The sequence below is a fragment of the Dryobates pubescens genome, chromosome 15, assembly GCF_014839835.1.
Source record: "Dryobates pubescens isolate bDryPub1 chromosome 15, bDryPub1.pri, whole genome shotgun sequence".
Lineage (NCBI taxonomy): Eukaryota > Metazoa > Chordata > Aves > Piciformes > Picidae > Dryobates > Dryobates pubescens.
The window spans coordinates 17,520,552-17,547,951 of record NC_071626.1 but is presented as its reverse complement, the minus strand read 5'-3'; the positions used below and the strand labels follow the sequence as shown (position 1 = coordinate 17,547,951).

The window sequence follows — 27,400 nt, the reverse complement described above, 5'->3', positions numbered from 1 at the left end:
CCACTCCTCAGAATATTTGTGCGCTGGACACTTCACCAGCTTCTCTAGACCTGCCCCAGCACCTAAATGTCTGTCTTGTAGTGAGGACCCCAAAAGGGAACCCAGTACTATATTGTGATTCTCTCTCTCCACTCTGCTCTGCTGAGACCGCACCTGAAGCACTGCCTCTAGTTCTGGTGCCCCCAGCACAAGAGGGACATGGAGCTGCTGGAGCAGGTCCCAAGGAGACCATGAAGATGATCAGAGAGCTGGAGAACCTCCCCTATGGGGACAGACTGAGAGAATTGGAGCTGTTCAGCCTGGAGAAGAGAAGGCTCTGGGGAGATCTTAGAGCAGCCTTCCAGTATCTGAAGGGGTCCTACAAGAAAGCCAGGAAGGGACTTTTTACAAGAGCCTTGTTGAGCCTGACCTTGAATACCTGTGCTTTTGCTGTGGGACTAAGTTTGAAATAAGCATTTTCCAGGTTTTCCCAGTCTGCTACTTTCCCTTCCTGTTTGCATTTAATGCACATGAATCCACATGACCCAGTTCACTGGCACTATGTAACTGTCATTAGAATTGAAAAGACTAAAATAATCTGCTTAGCTGTGGAAAAAAACGAACCCAAACAAAACCAGACAACAAACCTCAGTTTTAAAGGTCATCCCTGCAGGTCTGGGATGAGAAGTGCAGGGATGTCGATACAAAGCTGCCCATTGCTCCACCTGAAGGGTCTGGCCCCTTCCCCTAGGACCAATCTGGACTGCTTAAGAGCACTGCTGCTTGCCGGGCTAGCTGTAGAATCGACAATGATCTCCAGTTTCAAGTATGACAGCGCTGACCTGCCAGCTATCCATTCATCTGCAGCTGGGGGGCAGCGGAAGGGAGCGGGAAGGAGGGAGAGGGAGGACACCGCAATCTCCGTGAATAATTGATAGTGCAAGGAAGGGAGAGCAGCTGGGTGCCAGGCTCCATCCGCTCACCAGCTGGGGATGAGAGAGCCTTGCTCAGGTAGGGGATGAACAGCTTAGCTGCTTTTATTCTCATCTTGCCTGCAATGCCAATTAAATGTGTTTTGCATCTAGAAGGAATGGGAGCAAAAATAACTGGAGGAGAGTTGATCCCAATCTTCTCTGCTGCTTGTGTGGTGTCATGCAGTGGCTGGACCTTGGGTCAGTTTCAGCCTCAGCAGGGAAAGTGGCTGTATGATTTTTAAAAGACGTTGTGCTATGCTGCATTGTGTGGAGAAACACTGGAGAGAGAGGGAGAGTGGAGGCGGGGAGAGTGATGTCTGTGTAAGAAATGAGATGACATGGGGAAATGGAGGGGCATGAGAGAGGGTCTGTCCAGACCCAAAGGAATCCCACTCTGGTTCTGTCAACCTCTGACATGAAATGATGAGTCTGGGTGGGCAGTGGGAGGTGCTGTCTGGGCATTCTTGGAACTGTATTTAGAAGCTATGTGCATGGATCTGTGGAAACAGCTCGTGTGCAAACAGCTCGTGTGCAAACATGCATGTTTCTATCTGTGGGTGCACCTAAGTTTGTGATGACTGAGTGTAATAATGCAGCAAAAGAGAGAAAAACACAGTTTGTCCCCTGAAGAGTTTACCATTGGAGGCTAAGCCCCTGTGTTTAGGAGGCATTGTGCAGCTTCTGTGGAGCTCCTGATGTTCTTACAATGACTCAGACAATTAATAAAACTGCAGAGATCAGTTTTGGTGTTACAGCTAATACAGACTTTTCCTATGTAAGCAAGATCAAATGCTAATGCAGTGAACAGGAATTAAAAGATTGCTAACAAAACCTGGGAGATCACATGGCAAAAGGGATGGGTATCAATTACTGTCATACAGATATTAGCAGCCTACAAGGATACCTGGGAGAGCAGAAACTTGTGTACCAGTCCCTAAAACACACAAACACTACAAAACACACAATGATCTATGCAAATATAGACAAATCTGTGGATTACAGTGTGAGACTACAAGGATAGAGAGTTAGATCAATGAAGAATGCAACTATGAACAGGAGCTGAATCAACTTAGTAGAACTAAGGTGATACTGTTACATCAAGTGTGTAAACAGTAATTGTTAGCTTGATTAGAAGCTGAGGAACAGTAAGGGGAAAGGGAGCCTGTGATTTCTTACATATGGAAGTGGCTTATTCGTATGATCATTGCTAAATGAGACTAATTAGTTGCCTGTGGGACTTGAGTGCTTTGAATGAAGCTGAAGTTGCACAGGAGGTGAGATAAAGCTGTGAGTTAAATGAAAGCTGAGCAGAACATAGCTTTGTGTGTGAACAAAGTTGGCTCCTGTAGGTAGTGGCAAACTCCTGAATAATGGCAGAAAGACCTGGGCCTCCATGCAGACTTTGCTTGCTTGTTATTGCTGTTGATGAGGACCCAGAAATGGAGGGTTGGGGCAGGGCGAGGCAGTAGTTAGTGCTGGCAGTCACAGAATCATAGAATGGTTTGGATTAGAAGGGACCTCCAAAGGCCACCCAGTCCAACCTGGACTGCTCCACTAGGTCAGGTTGCCCAGAGCCCTTTCAAGCCTGACCTTGAATATCTCCAGGGAAAGAGCCTCACCTCCCTCCCTGGGCAACCTGTTGCAGTATTCCACTACCCTCATGGTGCAAAACTTGTTTCTAACATCCAATCTAAATCTGTTCTTCTCTCATTTCAAACCACTGCCCTTTGTCCTATCACTGCAGGCATTTGCAAACAATTTCTCTGCAGCCTTCCTTCTTGTAGCCCCCTTTAGGAACTGCAAGGCTGCTCTAGGGTCTCCCTGGAGCCTTGTCGTCTCCAGGCTGAACAATCCCACCTCCCTCAGTAGCAGAAGTGTTCTCATAGCAGAAGTGCTTCATCCCCCTGAACATCCTTGTGGCCTCCTCTGGACCGACTCCATCAGGTCCATGTCCTTCCTGTGTTGATGGCACCAGAGCTGGACACAGCACTGCAGGTGAGGTCTCACCAGAGCAGAGCAGAGCAGAGGGGTAGAATCACCTCTTTCCATCTCTGGACATGCTGCTTTTGATGCAGCCCAGGCTGCCATTGGCCTTCTGGGCTGCAAGTGCCCATTTGCTGGCTCATGTCCAGCTTCTCATCCACCAGAACTCCCAAGTCCTTTTCTGCAGGGCCGTTTTCTATCACCTCATCTCCTACCCTGTATTAATAACAAGGATTGTTCCTGCCCAGCTGCAGGACCCTACACTTGGTTTTGTTGAACCTCATGAAGTTCACTTGGGCCCACCTCTCCAGCTTGTCCAGGTCCCTCTCATATATCAACAGCACCACTCAGCTTGGTGTCATCTGCAAACCTGCTGATGGTGCCCTTGATCCCACTGTCTATATAATTGATACAAATATTAAACAGCATTCTCTAGCAGCAGAAAATAATGTCTTTTCCTCCTTCCTGAATGCAGCAGAAGTGGCAAGCTTGGCTCTTTGCCTTGCCCTAGTCACATCTCTGCTCAGAGGTTCAGGTGAATGAGTAAGAACTGCTTGTGCAGAGGGAGCTGCTGTATTTAGTGGCCTGGCCCTGCCTGGGAGGACATCTGAGCTTGGGTGAAGGAGATGGCTTGAGTTAGCCTATAGTCCAGTATTAGATCTCCTGGGGAAAAAAAAGGGGTAAACAAGAGGAAATGGCCTCCATGCAAATTCATAAACTAGCAAGTGGATCCTTTCCCTGTACATTCAATGTTGTCACCTACCTTGATGGATCCCATACCCTTTTCAGTATCTTTTCCCAGCCACAGACCCTTGAAAACCCTGTAATGGTTTCTACCCAGGTCTTTGATGAGTAAAATCTATAGGAAACACTAGGATTAAATTGCTGCACTCATTTCTAAAATTTTTATATAGCTGCTTTCTTTCTCTACTTTAACTAGTTCACTGGTTCCTCTGTCATATTCTGTCCCTCATTTTTTCTTCCTACTGTCCTCTTTAAGAACTTCCACAAACCCTGTGTGAGGCTGACCCTTGGCAGAAGGTTGTAGATGCTGCCTTTACAGGTCTTGATGGAGTGAGGAAACATTGCATCATCCTGTAGAATGATTTTGGGAATCACAGGGAGAAAAAATAATGTCAAGAAAAGTTCTGTGTTCTTATTTAAACACAAGCAGATGCATACCCCTGCAATGGAAGATTGTGTCCTCAACTTCAGTTGGGATCAGGAATGATGAGCTATTGATGAATGAATGCTAAGGGTTTTCTAACTTCTCAAAATTTGAGCTCTTCTAGAGAACACCTGACAGGTTAGGTCATTTGATAAGGGGGATATAGAGCCCAACCTGTGTAGTACTTGATATACATCAGCCTCACGTACCAAAGGCTAATGGGTTTGCTATCTTCTTGGTCTTCCCTTAGAGGGAATGGGAAGTTGTGGAAGATAAGTTGTGGAGGATTGCCTTGATGCTCGCTTTTCCCACTGGATATTGAGAGCTCGGGGAGAGATTTTGCACTACAGCAGAGCTGAAAATAAGGGACCGTTCTGCTGTCCCTGTCTTACCATCACTGACAACCCAGAGTACAGCTTCCTCGGCTGAGCTGTCCCAGCAAAGCGTTCCTGCGGGTTGTGCATCGTCCATGGATTCCCCGGAAAGGGGGGATCGAAGGGGAACTGTTCTTCCACCGCGGAGGAGGAGCAGAAGTCATCATTCCCTGTTGTCACATCTCCATCTCTCCTCCTCTGCCTCTCCCTGGGCAGCGGCCCGCCCCGGCGTGGCTGGGGTCCGCTCCCAGCTGTGAGGTGCCCTTTGCTGTCTCTGGCTTAGCAGGAAGAGGAGGGGGTGGGGGCGGGAGCCGAGGCTTTGCAGGGGACCAGGAGGGAGCCTGTGTCCTTCTCTATGGCGAGGCAGGGGGAGAGGAGGCTCCCGGGGACTGGCTCGGAGGAGCGGTCCAGCATGTTCTCCCGGCAGCACGACTGCCCTGCCGGAGCCAGCGGAGGGTACGTACTGGTACCGGTACTTGCACCGGCAGGCCTCAGCTCGCCGTGGGCACCGGCCGCCCTGCCTCTCTCGGCAGGGTCGGGGCAGGGGAGCGGTTGCTGGAACGGGCCCTGCAGCCGCCGGCGGCGGCTGTATTGTGGGAGCGGGAGACAGAGCCATCGTGGCTTGTCTGAAAGAGCGGGGAGCTGAGGAGGGGAGAAGGCGATGCGGGTGCCCCAGCCTGGCAAGTTCGGAGCTGGCTTTAGAGCCGGCCGTGCCTCCCTCTCTGCCTGCTTTCCCCGTCCCTGCCTGGGCCTGGCTCTGCCGGGAGCAGCCGGGCGAGCGCGGCCGGCGGGCGCGCCGCTTGCTGGGGGGAAGAGAGGGCGCGACTGGGGCTCGTCCGCTGCTCTCCTCGGGAGCCAATGAGCTCTGCAGTTGGCGCTGCAAAGGAGGTGAGAGCGCGGATTCGTTTCCCTCGGGAGCTCTCCTTTCTCCTTTTCTGCAGGGTAGTACCTGGTGGGGACTGAGAGTTAGCTGGGTTCTCCGGGCCTTTTCGGTCTCCTGCCTCCTTTTTATGTCGGTGCAAGAAGAGACCTGAGCAGGGATTGCCCACATGGCGGAGAAGTGGCAGGCAGGAGCTCCCCAACAACCAGAAAGTGGAGCACGGCTGGAAATGAGGTTCCCAACTGGAAGTCACAGTCTGTGAGTAGAAAACTCTGTGACCAGCTGAGAGCTTCTTATCTGTGGTAGTTGCTTCCTTTTCTTAGTCTTCTCTTGGTAATTCCTTCTGTTGGACTTTAGGACTCTGTGTATGTGCAACATTGAAAGCCGTAGCAGAGCTAGACTATTCAGGTCATGTTTGCAGCTGTCTTCACTGAATACCTAAAGATTGTGTTTGCTGGAGAGAACGTGTTTCTCTAAGGTAGAAACAAGGGAGTGAAGGATCAGAAGCTGTTGCTCCAGGGAAGCAGTTGCCTGGAATTTTCCCTATGAGCGTTTCAGGCATGTTTCTGTTTGAAATTACCTTCAGTTCCTCTAGACTGCCTGTCTCTTCTGGTGAGGGGTTTAATTTACCAGTGTCTCATTGCAAGAATCACCCATCAGGTTGGGACACCATTTATTAGACTGGCTGCCATTCCATAACATGCTGCAAGCTGTCACATATTTTTTTTTGTCCTACTGGAAGGCTGCCAGATGAGCAAAGACTTTTTACATAGGCAATACACCTGTTTCCCTGTGAATTTCCAGGAAAATAGTTACCAGATTATTTGGGACACTTCAGAGTGCAACAAATCCCCTTTACCTATGGAATATTTAGGAAAGATGGATGAAAGGATGTGTAGAATCTGTCCAGGCCACTTTGTGTTTTTCTCATAACAAATACTTGCATTGACTTGGTTATTGAACTGCTTCAGCTGTAGCAGATGGGAATAGTTTGGAGAGAGCTGTATAGAGAGATCCCAGGATTGAAATAGCAGAGTATGCTGCAAACCAGGAATGTGAATAGGGTTGTGTATGTGGAGACAGTGGCTCAGAGGTCTCCAAAGGTATGTCTCACTTCATTTCAGAAGCATGGAGCTTTTACCAGTGGATCAGCAGTGCCTGCTTTTATTTTGGCTACCTGCTTGAAATGAATGTGCAGGTTACTGTCACTAGTAGAATCCTATTTTAGTCTTCAGCATTTTCCAGGCCCTCTGCTTTCCCTTGTTGCCACTTCCTAAAAATAAAGCTTCAGCAAGTACCCATTTGTATATACAGATTCCTCTCCAGGCTGCAGAATGGCTTTTCTTTCTCAGAAGGCTAATACTCTGCTTTTTCTATGGTCAAAGCATTTGAAGTTTCAGTTTGAAAAGAACTTTGTTCTCTTTCTATAAATAAAGCTCAGTGCTTTCATCCCAGCAGTTTGGAATTCACAAATGGGCTTTCAAGGAATGCTTACAATGGCCTCACATTTTTGTGATATTTTATAACAGATAACATAAAACCTAAGGCATGGTCCTGGATTCTGGAAGTCCCACATTCCTAATCTGGGGTAATTACAGAACTGAGAACACCTCTAAGTGTATGATAATACTGGTGAGTTTGGCATCTGTTGAAGTCATATTGACAGTAGAGCTGTACTGGGATTGAATGGCAGGGAGCAGTTGCAGCATGTAGTGCTCAATCAGTCCAAAGTGTTCCCTCCCTATGCTGAGGGAACAGGACAGGACTGGCCGCACCAACATCATGCAGGAGCTGCTACATTTCCATGAGGCAAGTGTGTATTTTATTTTCTGCTGAATGATTCAGGATTCAAACCAGTGACAGGCCAAAGAAAACAGAATGCAGCGAGGCCCCAGGACATCCAATTACACAAAAGCTGTACTGTTAATACCTCTCTGAGGATGGCTGGTTTCTGACATCAAACCAAGTTCTTACCTTTTCAGGGTGTACAGGACAGAAACTTTGGGTTTCTAAAAGAAGCAAGGCAAATCTTTCATTTACTGCCTTGGACATAAATTTTGTTAGTTCCTAACATGCTTCAAGTAAACAAATGAAATTATAAATAGAGGATGTGTTAATCTAATACTAATTCAAAACACATTTACATCTAACTATTCTGATAGTTATTTGAGGCTGTCAGGACTAACTCCTGTATCTTCCCTTCCATATACATTATGGCTTTAATATCCAAATTAAAGATCTCATGTGAATTGTAAGAGAAAATTGTAGGATGGAGGTGTTGTGTTACTTTGTGTGGATCAGCCTATATACAAGTTCCATTGTGCCTCTGGGCTGCTAAAACAAATTGTGAGGACTTGGTGGATGCTTGAGTCCTGGAAGTATTCAAAGCCGGGTTGGTTGGGGCCTCAAGGAACCTGCTTTAGTAGGAGGTGTCCCTGCCCATAACAGGGGTTTGGAACTAGATGATGTCTAAGGTCTTTTCCAAACTAAACCCTTCCAAGAATTGTCAGAAGATTTGTGGTCACAGAAATAGAGTGGCTTCATGTTACTCTTCCATATGACAGGCAATGAAGCCATGGGTTTCAAAGCAATAGTCTTCAGGGCTTGCTAACAGTAGGAGAGCTTCAGCTGGCAGTGAGACTGTTTGTAGTACAATGGGAAATGCAGTGTGTTTTAAAATCCAGTATATTGTCCACATTACATTTTGGTTTCTCTGAGACACAGGCAGCAGCAGCACTTTCATGCGCTGCTGCTGCAGCAGGGGCCAACATGCAGATGTATTCAGGAGATGTGCAGGCAGAAGCTCATCAAATGTTCATGCTAGTTTTACCAGCAGTGGTAATACAGCCTGCATCTGTCCAGTTCTGTTGTAGAACCATCTCTGTTATGTTCCTGTCTTGGGGACTAACACCCAGACTGTGGCAAATGAAGTTGTAGTTTAAGTGCTGATTTCAATGACATTTCAGAGCTTCCAGCTCTTTTAATTTGGTTCAGTTTTGAGATCTGATCCCAAAGCTTTCTCTCAGATCTATCTTTATGCTGCTGCAAATCTGTGGTAGCAAAGTGACTTGGTGAAATAGAGCAGTCAGCACTTACAGAACAGTTGTGAGGAAAATAGTGCAAGTGAACAGAGCCAGAGGATACTGGCTGTTACAGCCAGGATGTTTGCAGGTGGTAAGTGGTGAGTTGAGGCAGCTCAGGGAATCTCAGAGGGAATGACAATTGTGTGGAGAGGAAGAGTAAGCAGAAGGCAGAGGAGGCACTGCAGTAAAGGACTGGCACCTGTGAGTTCTCACAGAGTTAGAAGGTTTTGGTTTTTGTTTTTCCTCATCTGTCTCTTGCAGGAGTTTGGAGGAGGGAGGGTGCCACTTCAGTGATGTTGTAGACACTTTCACCCAAGGCTTTCCATGTGCTCTCACCCCTACTGTTCCCAACAAGGTAAAGACAGCCCATGTTTCTCTGGTTCCGGGTTGGGATGTGCTCCTGCACTGAGCAGAAGTGGCTGAAAGCAAGCTTGTGTGCATACACGCGTAGCTGTAATTGCCCACTTCTGGGCGAATTCAAAACCGGGTCATGTCATTATTTCTTAGGACTCTAGCAAGTTGGTTCTCTGACCCATTGAAAGAGAGAAATTCCTGACACCTGGCCTATCAGGTTCCAGGTCAAGCTTTTGCAACACAAGCTGAAGAAAATTTGGCCAATTGTATTGCGTGTGTTTAGCTAAGGAAGAACAGCTCCATCTTGTCTTCAGCAAGCAAGTAGTTCCTGTGCCAAAACATGGAAGGAGCTGTTGTCTCCTTCCAGATCTGAGTGACCACAAAGGATAACATTACCTTCTGTAAATGGTAAATTCTTTTCACTGTTGTCTTTTTCTTTTCACAGACTGTGGACTTGTTTGAGATGATTGAAAAAATGCAGGTAAGGAGAAGTTCTGTCATACTTTGGAATCTCTGGATTTTTCATAGCCAAACAAGTACTTGGCTGCTATTTGTCTTGTCACTTCACTCCCAGTACCCTTTAATTTGGACTTGCAGAATATTTAGCTTCTCTAGGCCCAAACTCCTGTACCTACTCTTAAAGGGAGTTTCCAAAGTGTTTTCCTACGTTCCTTTCTCCGGCCAGCACGATGGAAGGAATAGACACAAACAGTTAGAATTCTGTGCTTTGCAGGGGTGTCATTCTGAGAGAAATTCAAAATTGCATTAAGGTACCTCTGCTGTCTTCAAGAAACTGATTCTGCTGGGTAGCAGCTGCTAATGACAGATGATGAATGGCATGTTGAGGTAACTGCATTTAGCAATGTCAGACATGTCAAATGACTACTGTAGTGCCATCTGTAACTGGCATGAGAGAGGGCTTTGGTGTAATTCTCTTAGGGCAATCTGTGTGTTTAGTTGCATATATTACATCATAAAGTTAGAGTAAAAGGGGAAAAAACAGCCCCACCACAGCCCTGCCCTACCAAATAAAGCAACAGTAATATAATAACATGTTATATGTGTCATATCTAACAACAGAGTTCTTGGAGTGTCCTTACAGACTACCAGTATTTTCTGAGTGATGCTGTGATTAACTTGGACCTGGCATAACAAATAGCACAGAACTTCTGCCTCTTACTATCTACAGCAATTAAATTTATAGCAAACAGTTAACTTCTTTTCTGGAATTTGGGTAATTAAATTGTGGATATGAAGAAAATACAAAACTTTGGTGGGACCATAAAGATGAGGAAGTGGAAGGCAGCAACAAATTGCTGAATATAAAGTTAAGAGGCTGAAATGCTATTGGACAGACTAGAAATGAGAATCTGGGGAAGGGGAGGCCCAATTCTATATATTAGTGTGCAGAATCATAGATTTGTTGTGGTTGGATGAGACCTTTAAGGTCATCAAGTCCAATCATTAAATAACTCTGCCAAGGCTAGGGCTAAACCATATCCTTCAACACCACATCCCCAAACATCATCTGCTTTACAGCAGCCCACGAAATTTGCCCTCAGGCCTCTGAGATCCTCAGCTCCCAGCAGGACCTCCTTTGAAACTGGAAAGTTTTTGCAGTTGTCAGATCAGCCAGAAATGCCAAGGAAGGGGAGAGAGGCCTTGTGAAATAGCAGTTTCCCAGCCTTCATTTTCATGTGTGGAAATTCCCTGGTGCATGGCAGGTTTGCCCTGGTACTTTTCCACAGTTTGTTCCAGGAGGCTGAGTCTGCTTTGTACCTACACATCCCTCCTGTCCTAATCCTGATTTGATAGAGCATAGGACTTTCCTGTCCCAGAGAACTGTTCCTGAGATCTCTGTTTGAGAACCTAGCCTTTCTCAAGAGCCCCAGCATGCGAGGTTGACATCCATCAACTCCAGATCACATCAACAAAACATCCATTTGTCCTTTATATTTCATGCACTGCCTGTGCTTCTTGTGACTTCTCCAAATACGGAATGATTGCTACCACCTCTGCAGAATGTAAAGATCACCTGTCTGCCTCTGCTTCCTCCTAATTTCACCCCCCTATGTTCTGGTGGCTGGCTGATTTTTTAGTGCTGTGTACTGACACTGCAACCAAAACAGATCTTTTGCTGTTTCCAATGTTCCAAGCTAGTGTTTGTACAGGCTCCACTGTGAAAATACAAAGGGAAAAGACACTCTCTACTAACCCCTCTCCCTTCCCAGTGGGGAAGAAAAAGGGAATAAGGTGAGAGACTTATGGATTGGAAAAGAAAACTAAAAGAGCTTTAATGAATATAATAACAATAAAATGAAATGTATGCAAATATATACAAGACCAAGATCAAACCCAAACCCCTTGTGGCAGTTATGTCACTGTCACCGCTGGTGTTGTGGCAGGCACTGGGTAAGTCCCGGACTAGACTCAGTTGCAGATGGGAACTGAATCCATACTTACGACAACATGGACAGAGTCCTGCTTGGATGTGGGCCAGTGAAGAAGAGGCTTTACCCTCGTTACCTCTCAGCTTTATACTGACTAATGACATCTATGGGATGGAAGTCTTTGTTGGTCAGTTTAGGGCCACCTGTCCTGTCTGCTGCTCCCTGTACCCCCAATATGACACAAAGATAAAGCGGTGACCTTGGTCTTCAGAGGCAAGTATAAACAAAGCCTTTCTGCACCCCAGGCCTTGACAGTGACTCTAAACATCAGAGTGGTCACAGCCAGAAGCAGCTCCTCTCTGTGCAGACATGCTGTTAACTGCAGAAAGTGCCAGCACTGAGCAGAGACTGACGTGGTCACTGAACAGGTTTAGTTCTGGACTAGCTCAAACCAGGAAGAGTAGAACAGAAATGAAGTGTCTGAATGACTGTTCTTTTGGGTTACCTCTTTAGCTCTTTTTTAAATGTATTGCTTGGGATAAGAAATAAAGTGGCTTCAAGAGACTAGAGAGTTAAATAAGAGAATCAGTTTGGGAGATTTTATTTCTGCCAACTTTCTGCTTTTTTAAAGATGTTAGGTGGGAAGGAGCTTTTCAGTTTTACTGAAACTAATGGACTGGCCAAGTTCTAGCTTTATTCTTCCTGTTTCTTCTAAACTTCAAAACTTGCATAAACCAGAAAATTATATATAGAGAGAATATATTTATTTGGGACTGAAAAGGGCACAATAAGTGAAACAGACATGCTAGACCACAGGATTCACTGTCTGTGCCTTTGTTTCCAGGGGAGTCGTCTGGATGAACAAAGATGTTCTCTTCCAGCTCCTCTCAAGGTCAGGCCACGTCATTGCTTTCTCCTAAGTTGCTGAGAATGGCAGATAATTATTGACCAGGCTTGCAGTGCTCATCTTGGAACTAACAGGGAGCAGACCAGGAAGAGCAAAACTGGTTGCTGCACAAGAGGGTGAAGCTGTGCAGCTGAAATAGAATCAGTTTTTCCTTATTTCTGGTTTCAGTGGTTCCAAGAAATGTTTATCATTATTACTAGTCTTAGTCTTGACTAAGTAATCTCTTAAGTGGTATTCAGTATAAGAGCTGTAGTATTTCTGAAGCCACATTACATTAATTTCAGTAGTCTGCTTGAGTATCCATACAGGTGCTGCTAGAAAGCAGCTGTTTCCCTCAATATTAGACATATTCCCGTCTCTAAATTCTCAGCTCTTCTGGTCCATTCCTTCATTCCCAGGCTCTGATACTGCTCCTGCTCTTGCAGGCATGCCTCATCACTGCTCAGTTGTGTACCACACCTCTAGCTATGGAGATTGCACAACCTCGACCTCAGCACTGTTTCTGCTGTCAGCTCTGTGTGTAGAACTGCAGCTGTCTGACACTGGAAAGCAGAGGTTGTCACTCCTAACCTCATCCAATTTGCTTATAGTGTGACTCCCTCCTCATTTTGCATGCTTTTGAGAAAAAGTTGGGTGAAATCTGACTCCTGCATTTATAGTTCTCAAAGTTTTATACTGTGATGCTGAGGCCTAGGGAATGGAATCTAACCATAAATCCTAGAGTAAAACTCTAAAGATGGACTAGGGCAGAGTGGAAGCTGAGGGCACAGCTTGCACCATCATGAGAGCATAATACTTTAAAAGATGTTACTCATTTTTGCTAATGGTCTCTTCTGGTTTCAGACAGAAGAGGAATATATTCCTTACCCCAGTATCCATGAGGTGAGTTAGCACTTCCCTCTGTTTTCCCTTGGACTTTATTGGCCTTTCAGCTTTTGTGTTCTCTGTCCTTCCGAATAGGTGTTACAGAAAGGGTGGCCATATCCCCTCATTATCTTACCCCAGTTTGGGGGCTACTGGATTGAAGGGACCAGCCACAACCTCTCCAGCTTGAGTCCAGCTTTGTCTGATGTGCCCTTTCCCTGGAGTGGTAAAGTGAAACTGGAAAGTGACCCCACAGCCAAGCTGTACCGCAAACATTTCCTGGGCAAGGTAAGGGTGACCTTCAGAGCTTGATCTGATGGCTGAAATGGATCTCAGACCCTTTCTAATAGACTTATAAATAGCTGTCTAGTCCCTCCATTTCAGTTCCTCATGGTGCTGGGAGCTAATGTACCCACTGTCCCATAGTGTGTTAAGCTGGCCCTGTGCCCTTGTGATATGTGCACCATCATCTCCCTGTGCATTAACAGAAGAGTCATTATTGCTAATTTATTGCATCTGGAGCATTCCTTTCATATAACGCATTCCAAGTCCTGTGAGTTCTGACAGTACAGCTGGACACTGACCTTAGTGTCACACACAAGGATGCACTGACACAGTGCTTCCCATGATGCTTCCTCCCTCTGGGCAGAGCACTGGAACAGGCTGCCCAGAGAGGTTGTGGAGTCTCCATCTCTGGAGGTATTTCAAACCCATCTGGACGTGCTCCTGTGTGATTTACTCTTCTGGGCGATCCTGCTCTAGCAGCGGGCTGAACTGATCTTTGGAGGTCCCTTCCAACCTCTGCCATCCAGTGATTCTGTGAAGTCTTGCAGTCCTGGTTACTGACTTCATGCACTCCATCTGTCTTCTCAGTTTGCAGGTGACTTTGCCTTTGATGTGAGGTGACTGCTCTTGTGGTGATGGAACAGCCCATCCCATTCATTATAGCAGGGGAATGGTGGTTTATCTCTCTCTTCTGTTGAAGATAACCATGACAAACACATGCATCTTGGCTTCCATTTTTCAGGAGCACCAGAACTTCTACTCCAGTGACGTGTCCCTGGGCTGCCTGGTGCTTTCTGTGAAGTATGAACAGATCGAGAAGCAGGAGAGTCTGCGTCTTCTGCTGAGGTAACGCTTACGTGGAAGAAGGACAAAAGAGCAGTCATTTCTCCTTTTCAGTTCTCATATTACTTGCAGCACCTTTCTCTCAATAGCTTGTTTGAAGTCCAATGTTTCTTCTCCCTTAGACATCTCTCCTTTAATAAACTTACATAGAGGAAAGAAACCTTTACTCCATCAGCCTTCTGGAGCAATCCTGCACCAGTTTTTGCCTCCTGTACTTTGCATGGATCTGCTTTCCTAGGCTATCTCTAACAGACATTTTAACAGTCATAGAAACATAGAATTCTTTAGGTTGGAAAAGATCTTCAAAATCATCAAGCCAACCGTTAAGCCAGCACTGCCAAGTCCTCCATTGAACTGCTGTAAGGATAACCTGAAGAAATGGCCACTCTGCCTGTAAAGGGACAGTGTTTGTTTCTTGAGTCTTCAGCCTTCAATGTATTTTTGGTTTGTCTCAGGACTCGGACTGGCACCAAACATGACCTGATCCCCATTTCCTGTCTGAATGAGTTTCCCAATGCTGTCCAGATGGCAAAGGTGAGATTTGTGCTTGCCTGTTTGCTCTTAACCCCTCCTTCTTCAAGTTGTTTTCACCTCTGTCCTCCCATTTCCCCCTTTGCTACTACTTCCTTTTTATACTTCCATTTAGTTTCTCTTCTTTCTCTTCTCATTTCACCTCAGAATTTTTGCTTGATGGGACTCCTGTCAGGTAATTATAGAGTGTCTGTGCTTTCATGCTTTTGGCAAGCTTGGGCACGTGATAATCTCACTGGGTTTGCCTCTCTCTCACTCAACAGCTTCTGTGTGAGGATGTGAATGTGGAACGCTTCTTTCCTGTCCTCTACCCCAAGGTACAAGGTTCTGATGTGTCTCTCTGTCCCTTTTCCATCAAGATCTGGCTAATGACAGCCATCTGACAGTTTGTGTTTTGATTACTCTAGGCTTCACAGCTTATTGTGGCATTTGATGAGCATGTCATAAGCAATAACTTCAAATTTGGGGTCATCTACCAGAAACCTGGACAGGTAAGCTCCCTCAGATCCCACAGTTCTTGAGGCAAAGCATAAAGAGTCAGTTCTCATAGCTTAAATGTAATACAGGGTCTGCACTACCCTGTGAAAAAAAGGACAGAAGCTTGCCTCGTGGTGGTCGATCTGTGGGTGCAGGTCCTCAGAGCTGGTTGAACTGTGTGTAGGAATTGCTGCCTCTTCTCTGTACTGCTTGTGCTCCTCGTGACTTCTCCTTTCCTTTTGAAGACGACCGAAGAAGAAGTCTTCAGTAACACAGAAGAGAGTCTGGGGTTCCTGGAGTTCCTGGATTTCCTTGGTGACAAGGTTCTGCTGCAGGATTTCCATGGGTGTGTACCTAGCACCCTGTGTATTCAGAGGCTGTTACTCTGTTAGGGCCTTGCTTCTGGGAAAGTGCTGTGCCTGCCAAATCCCAGAGCAGGTGGAGAAGCCCAGAATGGTTCTGTCAGCCGGCCTGGCTGCCAGTAAGTTGCAACTTAGGTCTTTGCTGGTATTTTCATTTAAAGATCTCCTGGTATCTCAGTCTGACCCACAGCATCAAGAATGATTTTCTTTGTGCAGATGCAAGTTGTTTTTCAGCATCAGGGGTCAGTGTTGTTTTAGTCTCTCTGTGGAGCAGCCTTTCCTTTCTGTAGCTCTAAATGATGGAAAAATCACAAAGGAAATAGCTCCTTTGAGGGGCCATGTTCAGGAGCAGAAACTTTGTGCAGCTTCAGTTAGTGTGTTTGCTTTGGGAAGATTTGGTGCCTCATTATCACTGATTTCTTTGATGCTGTTGATATACCAAACTACTGTTACTGATCTTGTCTTTCTTCTCTCCACTTTCTCACCTCTGTCCTGCCTGACCTATGCATGGTATGGATTTGCTCAGATTCCGGGGAGGCTTGGATGTTACCAGAGGTCAAACGGGCACTGAGTCAGTCTATACAAATTTCCAGGGCAAGGAGATAATGTTTCACGTGTCTACAAAGCTGCCCTTCACAGAGGGAGATTCCCAGCAGGTATTCTGAGAACTGAGGAATGCAATAGTGTGGCTAAGAGAGGAGGGATACGTGAGGAGGGACTGCAGAGAGGGGAAAATGCCTGACTGCATAGTGTTGGGAATTGTGGCTGGAGTAATGCTGAAAGTAGTGCTGAGAGGTGTGGTTCAGCAGATGGGTTGGAGGTGATAGGCAGGCTGGTGTTTGGGGCCCCATTGTACAGTTCTGCCTTTTTATCCCTTTATTTTTTTTTTATGCTGCCCTCTCACTTCCTTCTTTCCCTTCTCTCCAGCTTCAGCGGAAGCGTCACATCGGGAACGATATTGTGGCCATCATCTTCCAAGATGAAAGCACACCTTTTGTCCCTGATATGATTGCCTCTAATTTCCTGCATGCCTATGTGGTAGTTCAGCTGACTCATGGTGCCACTGGGGACACTTTTTACAAGGTAAAGAGAGCCAATAGATTCCTCTGCCCTGATCCACTGATCTCGATCCTTGAAGTGGAAACCTGTTCGTGGGCCTCAGGGAGAGGCAGAGGGTTAGCCAGCTGTCATCCTAACTTGAGTGTCTGAAGCCTAAAGAGTTCAAACAGGATGAATTTGGATAAAACATTTTTGTTTGCATCAAAGAGCACGAGATACAACTGATCCTGTTTGGAAGATGAAATGCAAGTAAGACATGAGTCAGGTAAAGCTACTTTACCTGCTGACAGCCACGTCTGCATTGCTCATGCTGCACAGCACAGTGCTGAGAGCTTGCACGACTTGAGACTGCAGATCAGATACAGATTCTTGGCCTAATCTCTGGAATCATAGAATCATCATAGAATCACAGAATGGCTTAGGTTGGAAGGGACCTCAGAGATCATCTACTGCAACCTCCTGCCATTAGCAGGGATGCCTCTCAACTAGTCTCAGCTGCTCAAGGCCTCATCCAGCTTGGCCTTGAACACTCCCAGGGAGGAGGCATCCACAACTTCCCTGGGCAGACTGTTCCAGAGTCTCACCAACCCCTTACTGAAGAACTTCTTCCTAAGATCCGGTCTAACCCTACTCTCCTTCAGCTTCAAGCCATTCACCCTTGTCCTGTCTCTAGACACCCTCATGAAAAGTCCCTCTCCAAATCAGCTGCATTGGCTTTTGGGAATCCCAGAACTGATGCCCATCTGGCAAGAAAGAGCTACCTGTTAAGGTGCTGCAGTTGAAAGAGGCCTTGCTAGAATACAAATTCCCCATCTGCAGCCTTTGGATGCAGCTCTTTCTTTGTCACATGACTCTGGAGGGTTGTCTCATTTGGTGATGATGAGCCCTTACGCCTTAGGAGGTCTACAAGAACACCAAGAGTATGAAAATTAGGACAGGTTCTCCATCTTGTCTCCCACCAAAGAGAGTGTTTGAGGTGGAACACTACTTTTGATTGGTTTATGTGCTCTGAGAAGCCATGTTCTTAGTGACAAGATGGCCTCATGTTGATCAGGGACATGGAATTCCAGTTCTCTTGCTCTCTCTTTGGTAGGAAGCGGAGGTTTACTGAGTTTTTGTAATGAGAAGAAGCTGAGGAAGTTTGCCATTTGTCTTGTCTCTTCCTACTACTGTTTTAATCTTGTCTTGTCTGCAGTACCATTGTTCTTGTCACAGTAATAAGGTTGCTTGTGTCATTTCATGAAAAAGAAATAATCCCAGTCAGGGCTTTTGCAAAGGGGTTCTAAGTCATTCTGCCTTGGGAGCATTCTAGGACTGAAGAGATTGCAGTTTGTGAAGTTCTTTTTCCTTCCATTGTTAAATTGGATGATTAATGGCATTGATTTCTTTGAATCAATTTTTGCAATCAGAACTAAAATGCAAAGTAGGATTTTTAACAGTTTGATGTCTACTGGGAGGGAGAAGGAGGCCTTGTAACTAGAGGAGCTGACCTGCAATGTGAGAAACCTGAATTAAGTAGAGGGCCCCTTCCCCTTTTCCTCTCAGTAAGTTCATGCCTCTCACTGACGTGACATTTACACTGCAGTGTTACTTTGAGGCAGTTGCTGTTAAGTTGTTATGACATTGTTCCCTGTTGTATGAAATGGCAAATAGTGATGTTGCTCCATCTCAAACATGACCAAAAAATGACTGTGAGATATTCTAAAGTGACAGTAAAAGTGATGGTAAAATAGCTGCATAGAATTATGGGTAAGTGCTGTGAAGAACCAAGTGCCAGCAGGTCAAAACCAGACTGCACTACAGTTGCTTTCTTGGCATTGCTATATCAGGTGGAGCCTGTTAAAAAACCTAGAAACAAACCCCCTGCATTTCTTTATCTCTTAGTGGGAAAGTGCCACATTGGACTGGGAGAGGTGCTGGTACTGAGACATTCCCTTCGGTGTCCCACCACAGAGGACTCGCTGTCAGGATGGCTAGATTGGCAAAGGTTCATCTAGTTGACATAAAAAGATGCAGGCTGAACATTTTTCTTGTTCTAAAGACCTTGGTTGGTACCAAAAATACTGGGTTTTGGTGTGGGGTTTTTTTAATGCAATTTCAGCTATTTTTTGCTTCAGTTATTTTTGTTCAGTTGTTTTTTTGTTTAAGCTATTTTTGTCCAGCTGGTTTTTGTTTCTCTTACTGTGAGCACATCTGGCTGACTGAAATTCAGGGAGATCAATCAGCCCATCCATTCACTGAGTTCAGAAACCGCTGCACAGGCCAGCATATTGGTGTCTTCTGGTTATGGGTCAGGAGGGATCAGATGTACCACAACAGTTCCAAGGTTTTGATGATCTCACTTGGCTTGTGATACTTTCTCTTTTGTTTGTTGGATTTTTTTCTTTCCCCTCTTACAGGTTTCAGTCACAGCCCGGGATGATGTCCCCTTCTTTGGACCCCCTTTGCCAAATCCAGCCATATTTAGAAAGGTTTGTTTCTCTGGTCCAGTTTTAGCTGGCAGGGGGATATCATGCACACCCTTGTGTGCTGACTCAGTATTGTCAGTCTGCTTTAGGTGACTCTGGAAGTCTAAAAAGCAGTAAGGCAGAGGTTTCTTCTCCAGTGTAGCCTTCATCTTGCCTTGCAGAGTGCAGAGTTCCGTGAATTCCTCCTGGTCAAGCTCATCAACGCTGAGTACAGCTGCTATCGAGCTGAGAAATTTGCTAAATTAGAGGTGAGTCTCTTACCTGCTTACTTCCAGTTGGAATTGTAAACCTTTATTATTGCAGACTGAAAACATCCTCTACCATTTTTGACTTCTTCTGCTTCTCATTTGCATTGCTTATAAAAGAAAGACAAAATCCTCAGCTGTGAGATGCTTCCTTTGTATTTCACAGCAGGAGTGAGAAAACATGAGCAGGTACCTTCTGAGGTAAAGATCTAATCCTTGAGTAAGAATGGGGATGTGGTGCATAGGTTTTGCTGGAGGAAATTCTGTACTAGCTAAAACTTAGTATTGTGGACCTGCTGGAGTGGGTCCAGAGGAAGCCACCAAGACGATCAGAGGGCTGGAGAACCTTCCCTATGAAGACAGGCTGGAAGAACTCCAGCTGCTCAGCCTCGAGAGGAGAAGGCTCTGAAGAGACCTTAGAGCTACATTTCAGTATCTGAAGGGGGCCTACAAGAAGGCTGGGGAGGGACTGTTTAGTAGGGCTTGTGGTGATAGGATGAGGGGCAATGGTTTGAAACTGGAGCAGGGGAGATTTAGGTTGGACATGAGGAGGAAGTTCTTTATTATGAGAGTGGTGAAATACTAGAACAGGTTGCCCAGGGATGTGGTTGAGGCCCCATTGCTGGAGACATTCGAGATCAGACTGCATGTGTGGCTGGGCAGCCTGCTGTAATTGGAGGCGTCCCTGCTGAGTGCAGGGGGGTTGGACAAGATAATCTTTGAGGATCCCTCCCAACATGATGCAGTCTTGGAATCACTGATGTTTTCAGTTCAGGGTACCAAAATTCTATTCTAGTCTCTGTTTCATCACCTGTAGAAAAAATAATGATGTGTTTATGATTTGCTTTAGAAAGAGTTTAACAGGGCTGTGAAATGTTCCAGAACTCTGCAGCTGAAACCACTTTGTAATGTTTTTGTTTTGGGTTTGTTTGATTTTTGGTTTGTCCTTTTTTTTAAGGAGGATGTGGGACACTACCAAAGCAGGGTGGGTGAAGGTCATCCCTCCACTCCCAGGGACAGCTGTGTTTTCCTTCCCAATCTTGGTGCAGGAAAGAACCCGAAGTGCCCTTCTGGAGAGCCTATTTGAAGAGCTGCAGCTTCGCAGCCGCAGGATGATGGGGTTACCCACGGGAGAGGATGACAAGATAGAGAACGGCAGCGGGGGCTTCCTTGAGAATTTCAAGGTGAGCAGGAGTGGATTGACCTCTTACCTACCTGCTCACACTTTTTTCAAGCTCATTGTTTGTCCCTCTAAGGAACATTTGCCCTGCTGATTGGCTGTGCTTAGAGTCAGACAGAAAACAGGTCTTTCCACCCACCATCCATCCTCATCTTTGGCTGTGCTTTGCCATATCTCTCACAAAACATTCTTCCCTTTTCTGTGTTCCTTCCTACACAGCTGCAGCCTGACCCAGGTTGGAATTCCATACTGTCTCTGTGAAACCAAACTCTTTATGCTTCAGGCTAGTGTCTAGTGTCAGGTGGAGTTTCTCTCCAGAATTTGCAGGAACAGTAGTGAGTGTACACTTGAGAAAGGGTTTGTGTCTGGGAGTCAGTTCCATGAATTGTCTAAGACCAAAAATGGGTAATGTCCAAGATGCTGCCTGTTAGGATTTCTGTGGATCTGGTGTTGGTCTGTCACAGTTTTCCACCTGCTCAGTGGTGCTTTCCATACTCCCCTGCCATGTGCGTGCCTACAGGTGTATCTGTGTTTGTCTGTTCCCCTGCCTGCCCCTGTTCAGCGGGTGATCAGAGGTCGCAGCCAGAGCCTGGATGCCATGGGGATATCCCTGAGGAAGCAGCAGCCAGCCACACTGCCCGGCCGCCCAGCTCCAGCTGGCCTTGCCCTCAGCCAGAGCGTCGCCGAGGGCCCTAAGGCCGTTGCTGCGGTAAGGCACTGGGGTGGGCTGGAGGAGACCTGGCAGCCCTTTGTGACCCACTCATAGCCTTTACTACTCTTTCCCTAATGGTTAATCCTCTTGTCCTTCTGTCAGTCTCTTTCTGTTGCATCATCCTATTTCACAAACTGTGACAGTGCATGTTGTAGTCCTGCGTTGTCTGTGCCTGTCTCTGTCCCCAGTGCTTCTGTAAAAGAGAGCTGAGATTGGTGCAGGCTGGGAGAAGGAAGCCAAACACGACTGTCCAGCAGGCATCTGTCTCTGCTGTCCTGGGTTAGATCCTGTATATTGTCATACCTTCAGAAATGCATGCACTGTGGTTTGGCCACAGTGGTGCTGTGCTGTCACGTGGCAGGAGCTGAAAACACAAGGACAGCAGATCTCTTCATTTCTTCAGCTTCACCAATCAGGCTATTTTCTGTAATATAAACAGGTGCCTGATGTTTATTCAAGGTCCTGTTTGCCTGTACATAGAATTTGCATTTTGGAAACAACATAATGAAGTTTGGGGTGAGAAAATGGGTGACTATTTCTGCTCACTTTCAAAGCCTTTCTTGATAGTGACACTAAACATGTGATCAGTAGAAGCATTCATGACAGATAAGGCCAGAAGAGGATCCACGTTTCTGTTACCTTGGCTGAAGTGCATCCAGCTGATTGTGGTTTCTGCAGTTGTGGTATCAGGCAAACTACAAAAACCCATCTGAGCAAACCAGGAAGGTGTCTTTCAGTGTGGAAGTTTCTTGGTGGCAGTTTGCTCAGCTGTGGGCATTCTTTATGTCAGCACAGCAAAGTCGCAGGGTGGTAATGACTTGGGTTTGCTGCCTCCTTTAACTCTCTGCCTTTCTGATTCTGCCTCTCCTTCTCTCTTCATGTGAGGATACTTCCCTTCCTGAGCCTCTTTGGCTGTACACTAGCTATGCTGTATCTTGTTCTGCCTTGGTTTCTATCTCTGTCTCTCTCCTGCCACCTTTGTAAGCCCTTCTCTTTTTCACTGACAGAAAGGTCTCCTTGTACTGCTGGAGCTGGACCATGCTATTGCATTACAGAGTAAATGAGAGGATCTTGATCCATGTCACAGGCTCCTTCTCCCATGCTTCCATTTCTCCAGTTTTTCCTGCCTTATTCTCTTCCCTTCTTTCTGTCATTCTTTCCTTTTTTCTAGTCTTTTGCCTTGCCTGGTAGGAGCCCATCACGATCTCGAGCCAGCCACTTCCATGGGCGACGGAGCAGTGCCATTGGCATTGAGAACATACAGGAGGAAAAGAGGTATGAGCCATGGGAAGGTGAGAGAAGGGAGCCGGCAGGAATGAGACCTGGAATGGGAATGGTTTGAATGGGAAGAAAAGCCTGATTATTAGCTCATGGAGAAATGGACAAATGGCAGAAAAAAATAATAATAATAAAAAAGGCTGTTTGAAAGCGAGTCAGCCTTTGAGGAGGAAGGCAGGAGGTGGAGAGAGGAACACAGTGAGGTGCCTATGACCTCATCTGAATAAAAATAGCTCAGAACTTCCTTTGAAGAAAGAACCAATCTTCTGAGACAACTTCTCTGTGACACTGTGAGCCAACACAGTAGCCACTCGCTGCTTTAAACAGTCTTGTACGCTCTGCAGCCTTGCCCCTCAATCTATTCATTGAGGTACAACATCCTTCACTATTCCCTTGAAAGACCTCTGCAAGTTTTCCACAAGGAAAAACATGTTGGTTTTTTAGGGGGGCAGTTTGTATGGTTTGTGTGTGGGATTTTTTACATGGTTTGTTTGATTATTTTTTTTACTGGTCTTTGTTGGGAGGAACTTGGGAAGCTGTTGGGTTTATTTAGCTCCTCTTTTGCTTGTTTGTGATCTTAGTTATGAGGAGCAGTGGATGATTCTTGAAGTTGCAGTTTCACTAGCAACTGATCTGTTCTAAAAGTCTGAAAAGCAGACACCATACTTTCCCAGTGCCTCTGTCAACTACCCAATCCTGTCCCATGCCTTCTGACCACTCATATACTTAGTGGAGCGTTCATGGGACTGATTCAGCACATTTCCCAGGAAAAATATCAACTTCCTTTCATTGTATCAGTTGTTTGCCACGTTCTGCCATGAACTGGCTTATAAAGAAGGCTGATGGGCACAAAGAGTGATGGAAACTATACTCATCAGGAGTGAAGGCTGGAAAAGGCTCTCCCTCTGGCAGCAGTGAGCTCAGCATGTCATGCGTAGCTTTCCCCTGAGGCTTCCTTTTCATGTGTACAGGAGAGATTCAGCTTTGGATTGTGGCTTGTGTGGAAGTGTTCCTCAGCATGTCCTCTGTGCTTAGCACTGGTGAGGCCACACCTCAAATGCTGGGCCCCTCACTACAGGAAGACACTGAGGGTCTGGAGTGTGTCCAGAGAAGGGCAACAAGGCTGGTGAAGGGCCTGGAGCACATGGCCTATGAAGAGGGGCTGAGGGAGCTGGGGGTGTTCAGTCTGGCGAAGAGGACGTTGAGGGGAGACCTCGTTGTTCTCTACAACTACCTGAAGGGAGGTTGGAGTGAGGAGAGGCCCAGCCTCTTCTCCTTGGTGGTATGTGACAGGACCAGAGGAAATGGTTTCAAGCTACACCAAGGGAGGTTCAGGAAACATTTCTTCATTGCAAGGGTTCTCAAGCATTGGAATGGTCTGACCAGGGCAGTGGGGGAGTCACCATCTGTAGGAGTGTTTGAGTACCGTGCAGACCTGGCACATAGGGACAAGGTTTAGTGTTGGCCCTTCAGCACTGAGTCAAAGGTTGGACTACATGATCTTGGAGGTTTCTTCTATTCTGTGATTCTGTTAGCATAGATAGAGGTTAACTCTGACCCTGTGATCCAGCTGGTTTTTCTTTTCTCCCAGCAGAAACACTTCAGAGAGAATACAGAAGATGCTGGACACTCCAGGAACTTTATCTGACCTGAAGTCTGATGGATCATCAAGTCCCAGCTCCCCAGAGTTCCCCATCAGGAAGAACAAGTGAGTGGAAAATAATGACTATTTGAAAGATGCTCACTGTGTCTGGTGTTGGATTGTGTGGTGCATGTCTTGCTCTTTTGGAGGCTTTACTGGGGTTGTCCACATCAGGCATTGCATCATCTTAAATGATAGATGTGTGACCATGGCACAGTAATTCAGAGCATGTAAGGAACTTAGCTTTCTTAAAGTAAAGCTTTCTTGAAGTGAAGACTGAAAGGTAATGTTGGCTGTATCTTTAATGTTAGCCTGTATCCAACAGGATACACAAGGCCCTAACAGTCCCCTTATCCATGCTTACTGATGTGTATGTTTTCTCTGTAGCTTGCTCTGGCATGATTTTGGAGCTTTATGGAGAGCTTGGGCAAGAGTATGTTGGGTTATACTCAAGTTCTGCCCCTTTAAGCAGGATTCATCCTGCTGCTCCCAACCAGGGAGAACTCAGCCTGCTTTTAGTCTTCCCCGAGAGTTACATCAGGTGTTAGAGCAGGATCTGATTCGTTGCACCTCTGTCTCATTGTGCAAGGATACCATAACACACCCAGTGCTCTCCTGCCAAACACTTCCCCTAGTAGGCTGCAAGAGTTCCCCAGTTTCTGGTGAACAGAGATTGGAGAAATGCATTTTCCTGGTAGTTCAGCTTTGGTCTTGCTGAGCTGTGGTATGCTGGGATATGATCCTGTCCAGGATACTTCAGGGAAGCCACACATTCAGGTTTCCAAGGCTCCAGAGCAGCCTGTGTCTCACTGCCAGGCTGCAGCTGACTTTCAGGAACAGCTTGTCATCCTTATTTGGGTTTTTGCTTGGTGGGGGTTTTCTTGTGTGTTTATTTTTTCGTGAGGACTCTGGATGAAGCCTGTGGTCAAAAGGGCACCGAGTGCTGTGGGGCTGGGCATGCTCCTTGCACAAGGCTGGGGCTGCTTTAAGAAAATTCAAGCCTCTATGGCTTAGTTGCTGCAGGTCCAAGTCTGACAAGGAGGGGCCTTCTTTCCAACCAGACTCAGTGCTCCTTATGAACTATATGCTGTGACTATCTGCAGTAGTTCAGCTGTCCAGTTGTATTGTTTAGAAGTGCCCACAATTTGTGACAGCCAAGGGGCAGAGTTCAATTATTTTCCTGTTGTATGAATATCCAGAATGTTGGCAGGGAGGAGGATGGTAGCAGAGCTGGAGATGTGGATCATTTAATATGCTAGCTCTGGCAACCAAGGACAAGAGAGAATGCAGGACATGGAACTGCCAATTGGTCAGCAACCCCCTTCTTCCAGCATTCCTGTTTCATCCCACCTCCTCATCCTGTCTGGGACCATGTTAGTGAACTAGAAGCTCCTGGCTAGGCGTGTGAGAGGGATGTGTGGTCTGATGGGGCGGCTGAAGTAGCCTTACATAATCAGCAAGAACTTTGCCTAGTAATAAAACCTCTCCTAGCTTGGCCAGTCTTGGTTACACCTTGCTTCTGAATGTGGACATGTCCTGGAAAAAAAGGATGAAGCTTTCTTGACATATGCTCCTGATGTCTGCATTTGATTGTGGGTTTCCCCTGCTTTCTAAGCCTCATTCTCCATTCACCAGCTGAGGAGGTGAGACAGCTGTGACGTCTGTTTCAGATTGGTGTTACTTGAATTCAGAGAGCAAAAATAGCATGGGATTGCACTAAAAATGTTTGCATGGATATTGCTTATGCACATGAAGCATGACCTGTATGATTTGGCAGTCTGTTTGCGTCTGTTCCCAGGGTTCTCTATCTTTTCCCAGTCATGCACTCAATGCCCCTTGTATGATCACCAGGAAAAGGCTTTTCACATCGGTGGTGGTTTAGCCTTTTCCCGGACAGTTTGTTTGGAGATGGGCTATAGCATGGAGTTTTGCATTAGCTAGAGTTGTGGATTCAGAATTACAGACCAGCTCAGGTGCAATCACACATTTTGAGTCCTATCTGGGGCAGGGATTCAGGGTCACAGCATTCCACCGGGTAAAGCACACCACTTTCACCCCAATGGTGTTAGCACAGTACTGCAGGAATAGGCCAGGAGTCTAATAGAAGTACTTCAGTTTTGCTGAAGTCTATTTAATGTTCATTAATTGTGGAACTACAAGTCAGGGTCATGATACAGGCATATTTCTAGTGCAACAAGAGTTCCAGCTGGTCCTAGAGTAATTTGTGCAGTTGATATTAAAACAGCAGGTCGTCAGCCCCCTCTTTGTTCTCTTCAGGGAGCAGTGTCACAGGAAATTGATCACAAAAATATCCAGCATGTTGCTTCTGGTCTGAAACAATGAGTTCACATTCCAGACTTGCGTGATCAAGCTCTTGTTCTGCTAAAACCAACCTGGAAATAAATGCAAAGGGAACACACAAATGATATATTAATTCTTTAGAGCAGAGATGAGCCAGCACTTGCTGTCCTTACTTGCTGATTTCCAGCACATCTTTAGGCAGAGATCAGCCTTTGGTCCATGAAGCCACATAGTTTACTTGTACTAACTGCCTTCTCTTCCACATGCAGGGACAATTGTCCTTAGTTTTCTGCTCTGCTGACCATGTAGTCTTCCAAATAATCCTCCTTCCCAAGGGACAGACTCAAAGGGAGTGGGCCCAGCCCAGGAAGCAAAATTCATTAGGATCAGAGCCAGATGGCTTTCTGGGTTGCATTTAAAAATCACTGTGCTGTGTATGTTTAAGCCCTAAGAAGAATACATGGCTGTTTTGTGTGTTTTCCTTCCTCAGACACATCTGAGTGGGGTCATCAACCCAATCAGAAGTGGATCAGATGCTACTCAGTCATTGGTTACCTCACTGAAGATACTGGCAAGACTTTTGGGGTGAAATGAGTCCTGGCCAAGATGAGCATGAACTTACTTAGAGGACCTCAAGGACTGTTATAAGACTAAGTGGCACCCAGTTAATGCTTCACTGGCAGTTCCTGGAACAGGGACCCTTAGAAAGGGTGATGGACAGATAGCTCCTATTGGAACATTTTGGCTCTATGCCCTTCCCATTGCCCAACTGGCAGCCACTAAACCAGCCTCTACCTCCCTTTCTCTTCTCCCATCATCTGAAGAAGAAGAAAACAGGTTGGCCTGCAGAAGGCAGGAACAGAACACATCTCCACCTCTTTCTCTAGTACCTTTGGATGACACAGGTTAGGCAGCACAGTGCAGAGTGAGGGCAAAGAACCTCGCCGAGGAGATACTTCATGGAAATCTATGTCCCAGCTTACTTACATTAGTTTATTTGCTGTGCCAAGGGAGAAGCATGTTGGCCTTAATGTCCTCCAAAATGTATTTCCTAGACTCCT

General features: G+C 46.1%; 1 protein-coding gene across 7 annotated transcripts; it reads left to right on the top strand.

The window, feature by feature from the left end:
- The first annotated feature begins 682 nt into the window (after positions 1-682).
- On the top strand, positions 683-27,200 carry LOC104299468 (rap1 GTPase-activating protein 1). 7 transcript variants are annotated; one of them, XM_054167555.1, is made up of 21 exons: positions 4,774-4,934; positions 5,420-5,616; positions 8,703-8,796; positions 9,241-9,276; positions 12,030-12,077; positions 12,936-12,974; positions 13,053-13,244; positions 13,984-14,087; positions 14,540-14,618; positions 14,879-14,932; positions 15,023-15,106; positions 15,338-15,438; positions 15,981-16,110; positions 16,382-16,537; positions 18,913-18,984; positions 19,143-19,229; positions 20,276-20,410; positions 20,969-21,115; positions 22,290-22,393; positions 23,988-24,104; positions 26,830-27,200. In XM_054167555.1, exons 2-21 carry the CDS (start codon positions 5,528-5,530, stop codon positions 26,837-26,839), a joined length of 1,878 nt encoding a protein of 625 aa, XP_054023530.1. In that variant the 5' UTR covers positions 4,774-4,934; positions 5,420-5,527; the 3' UTR covers positions 26,840-27,200. The 7 variants fall into 7 exon arrangements, with proteins under 7 accessions (XP_054023536.1, XP_054023530.1, XP_054023534.1 ...); XM_054167557.1 differs by having other exon boundaries at positions 4,775-4,934; positions 23,991-24,104; XM_054167561.1 differs by lacking the exons at positions 4,774-4,934; positions 5,420-5,616 and adding an exon at positions 683-990.
- The last annotated feature ends 200 nt before the right edge of the window (positions 27,201-27,400 follow it).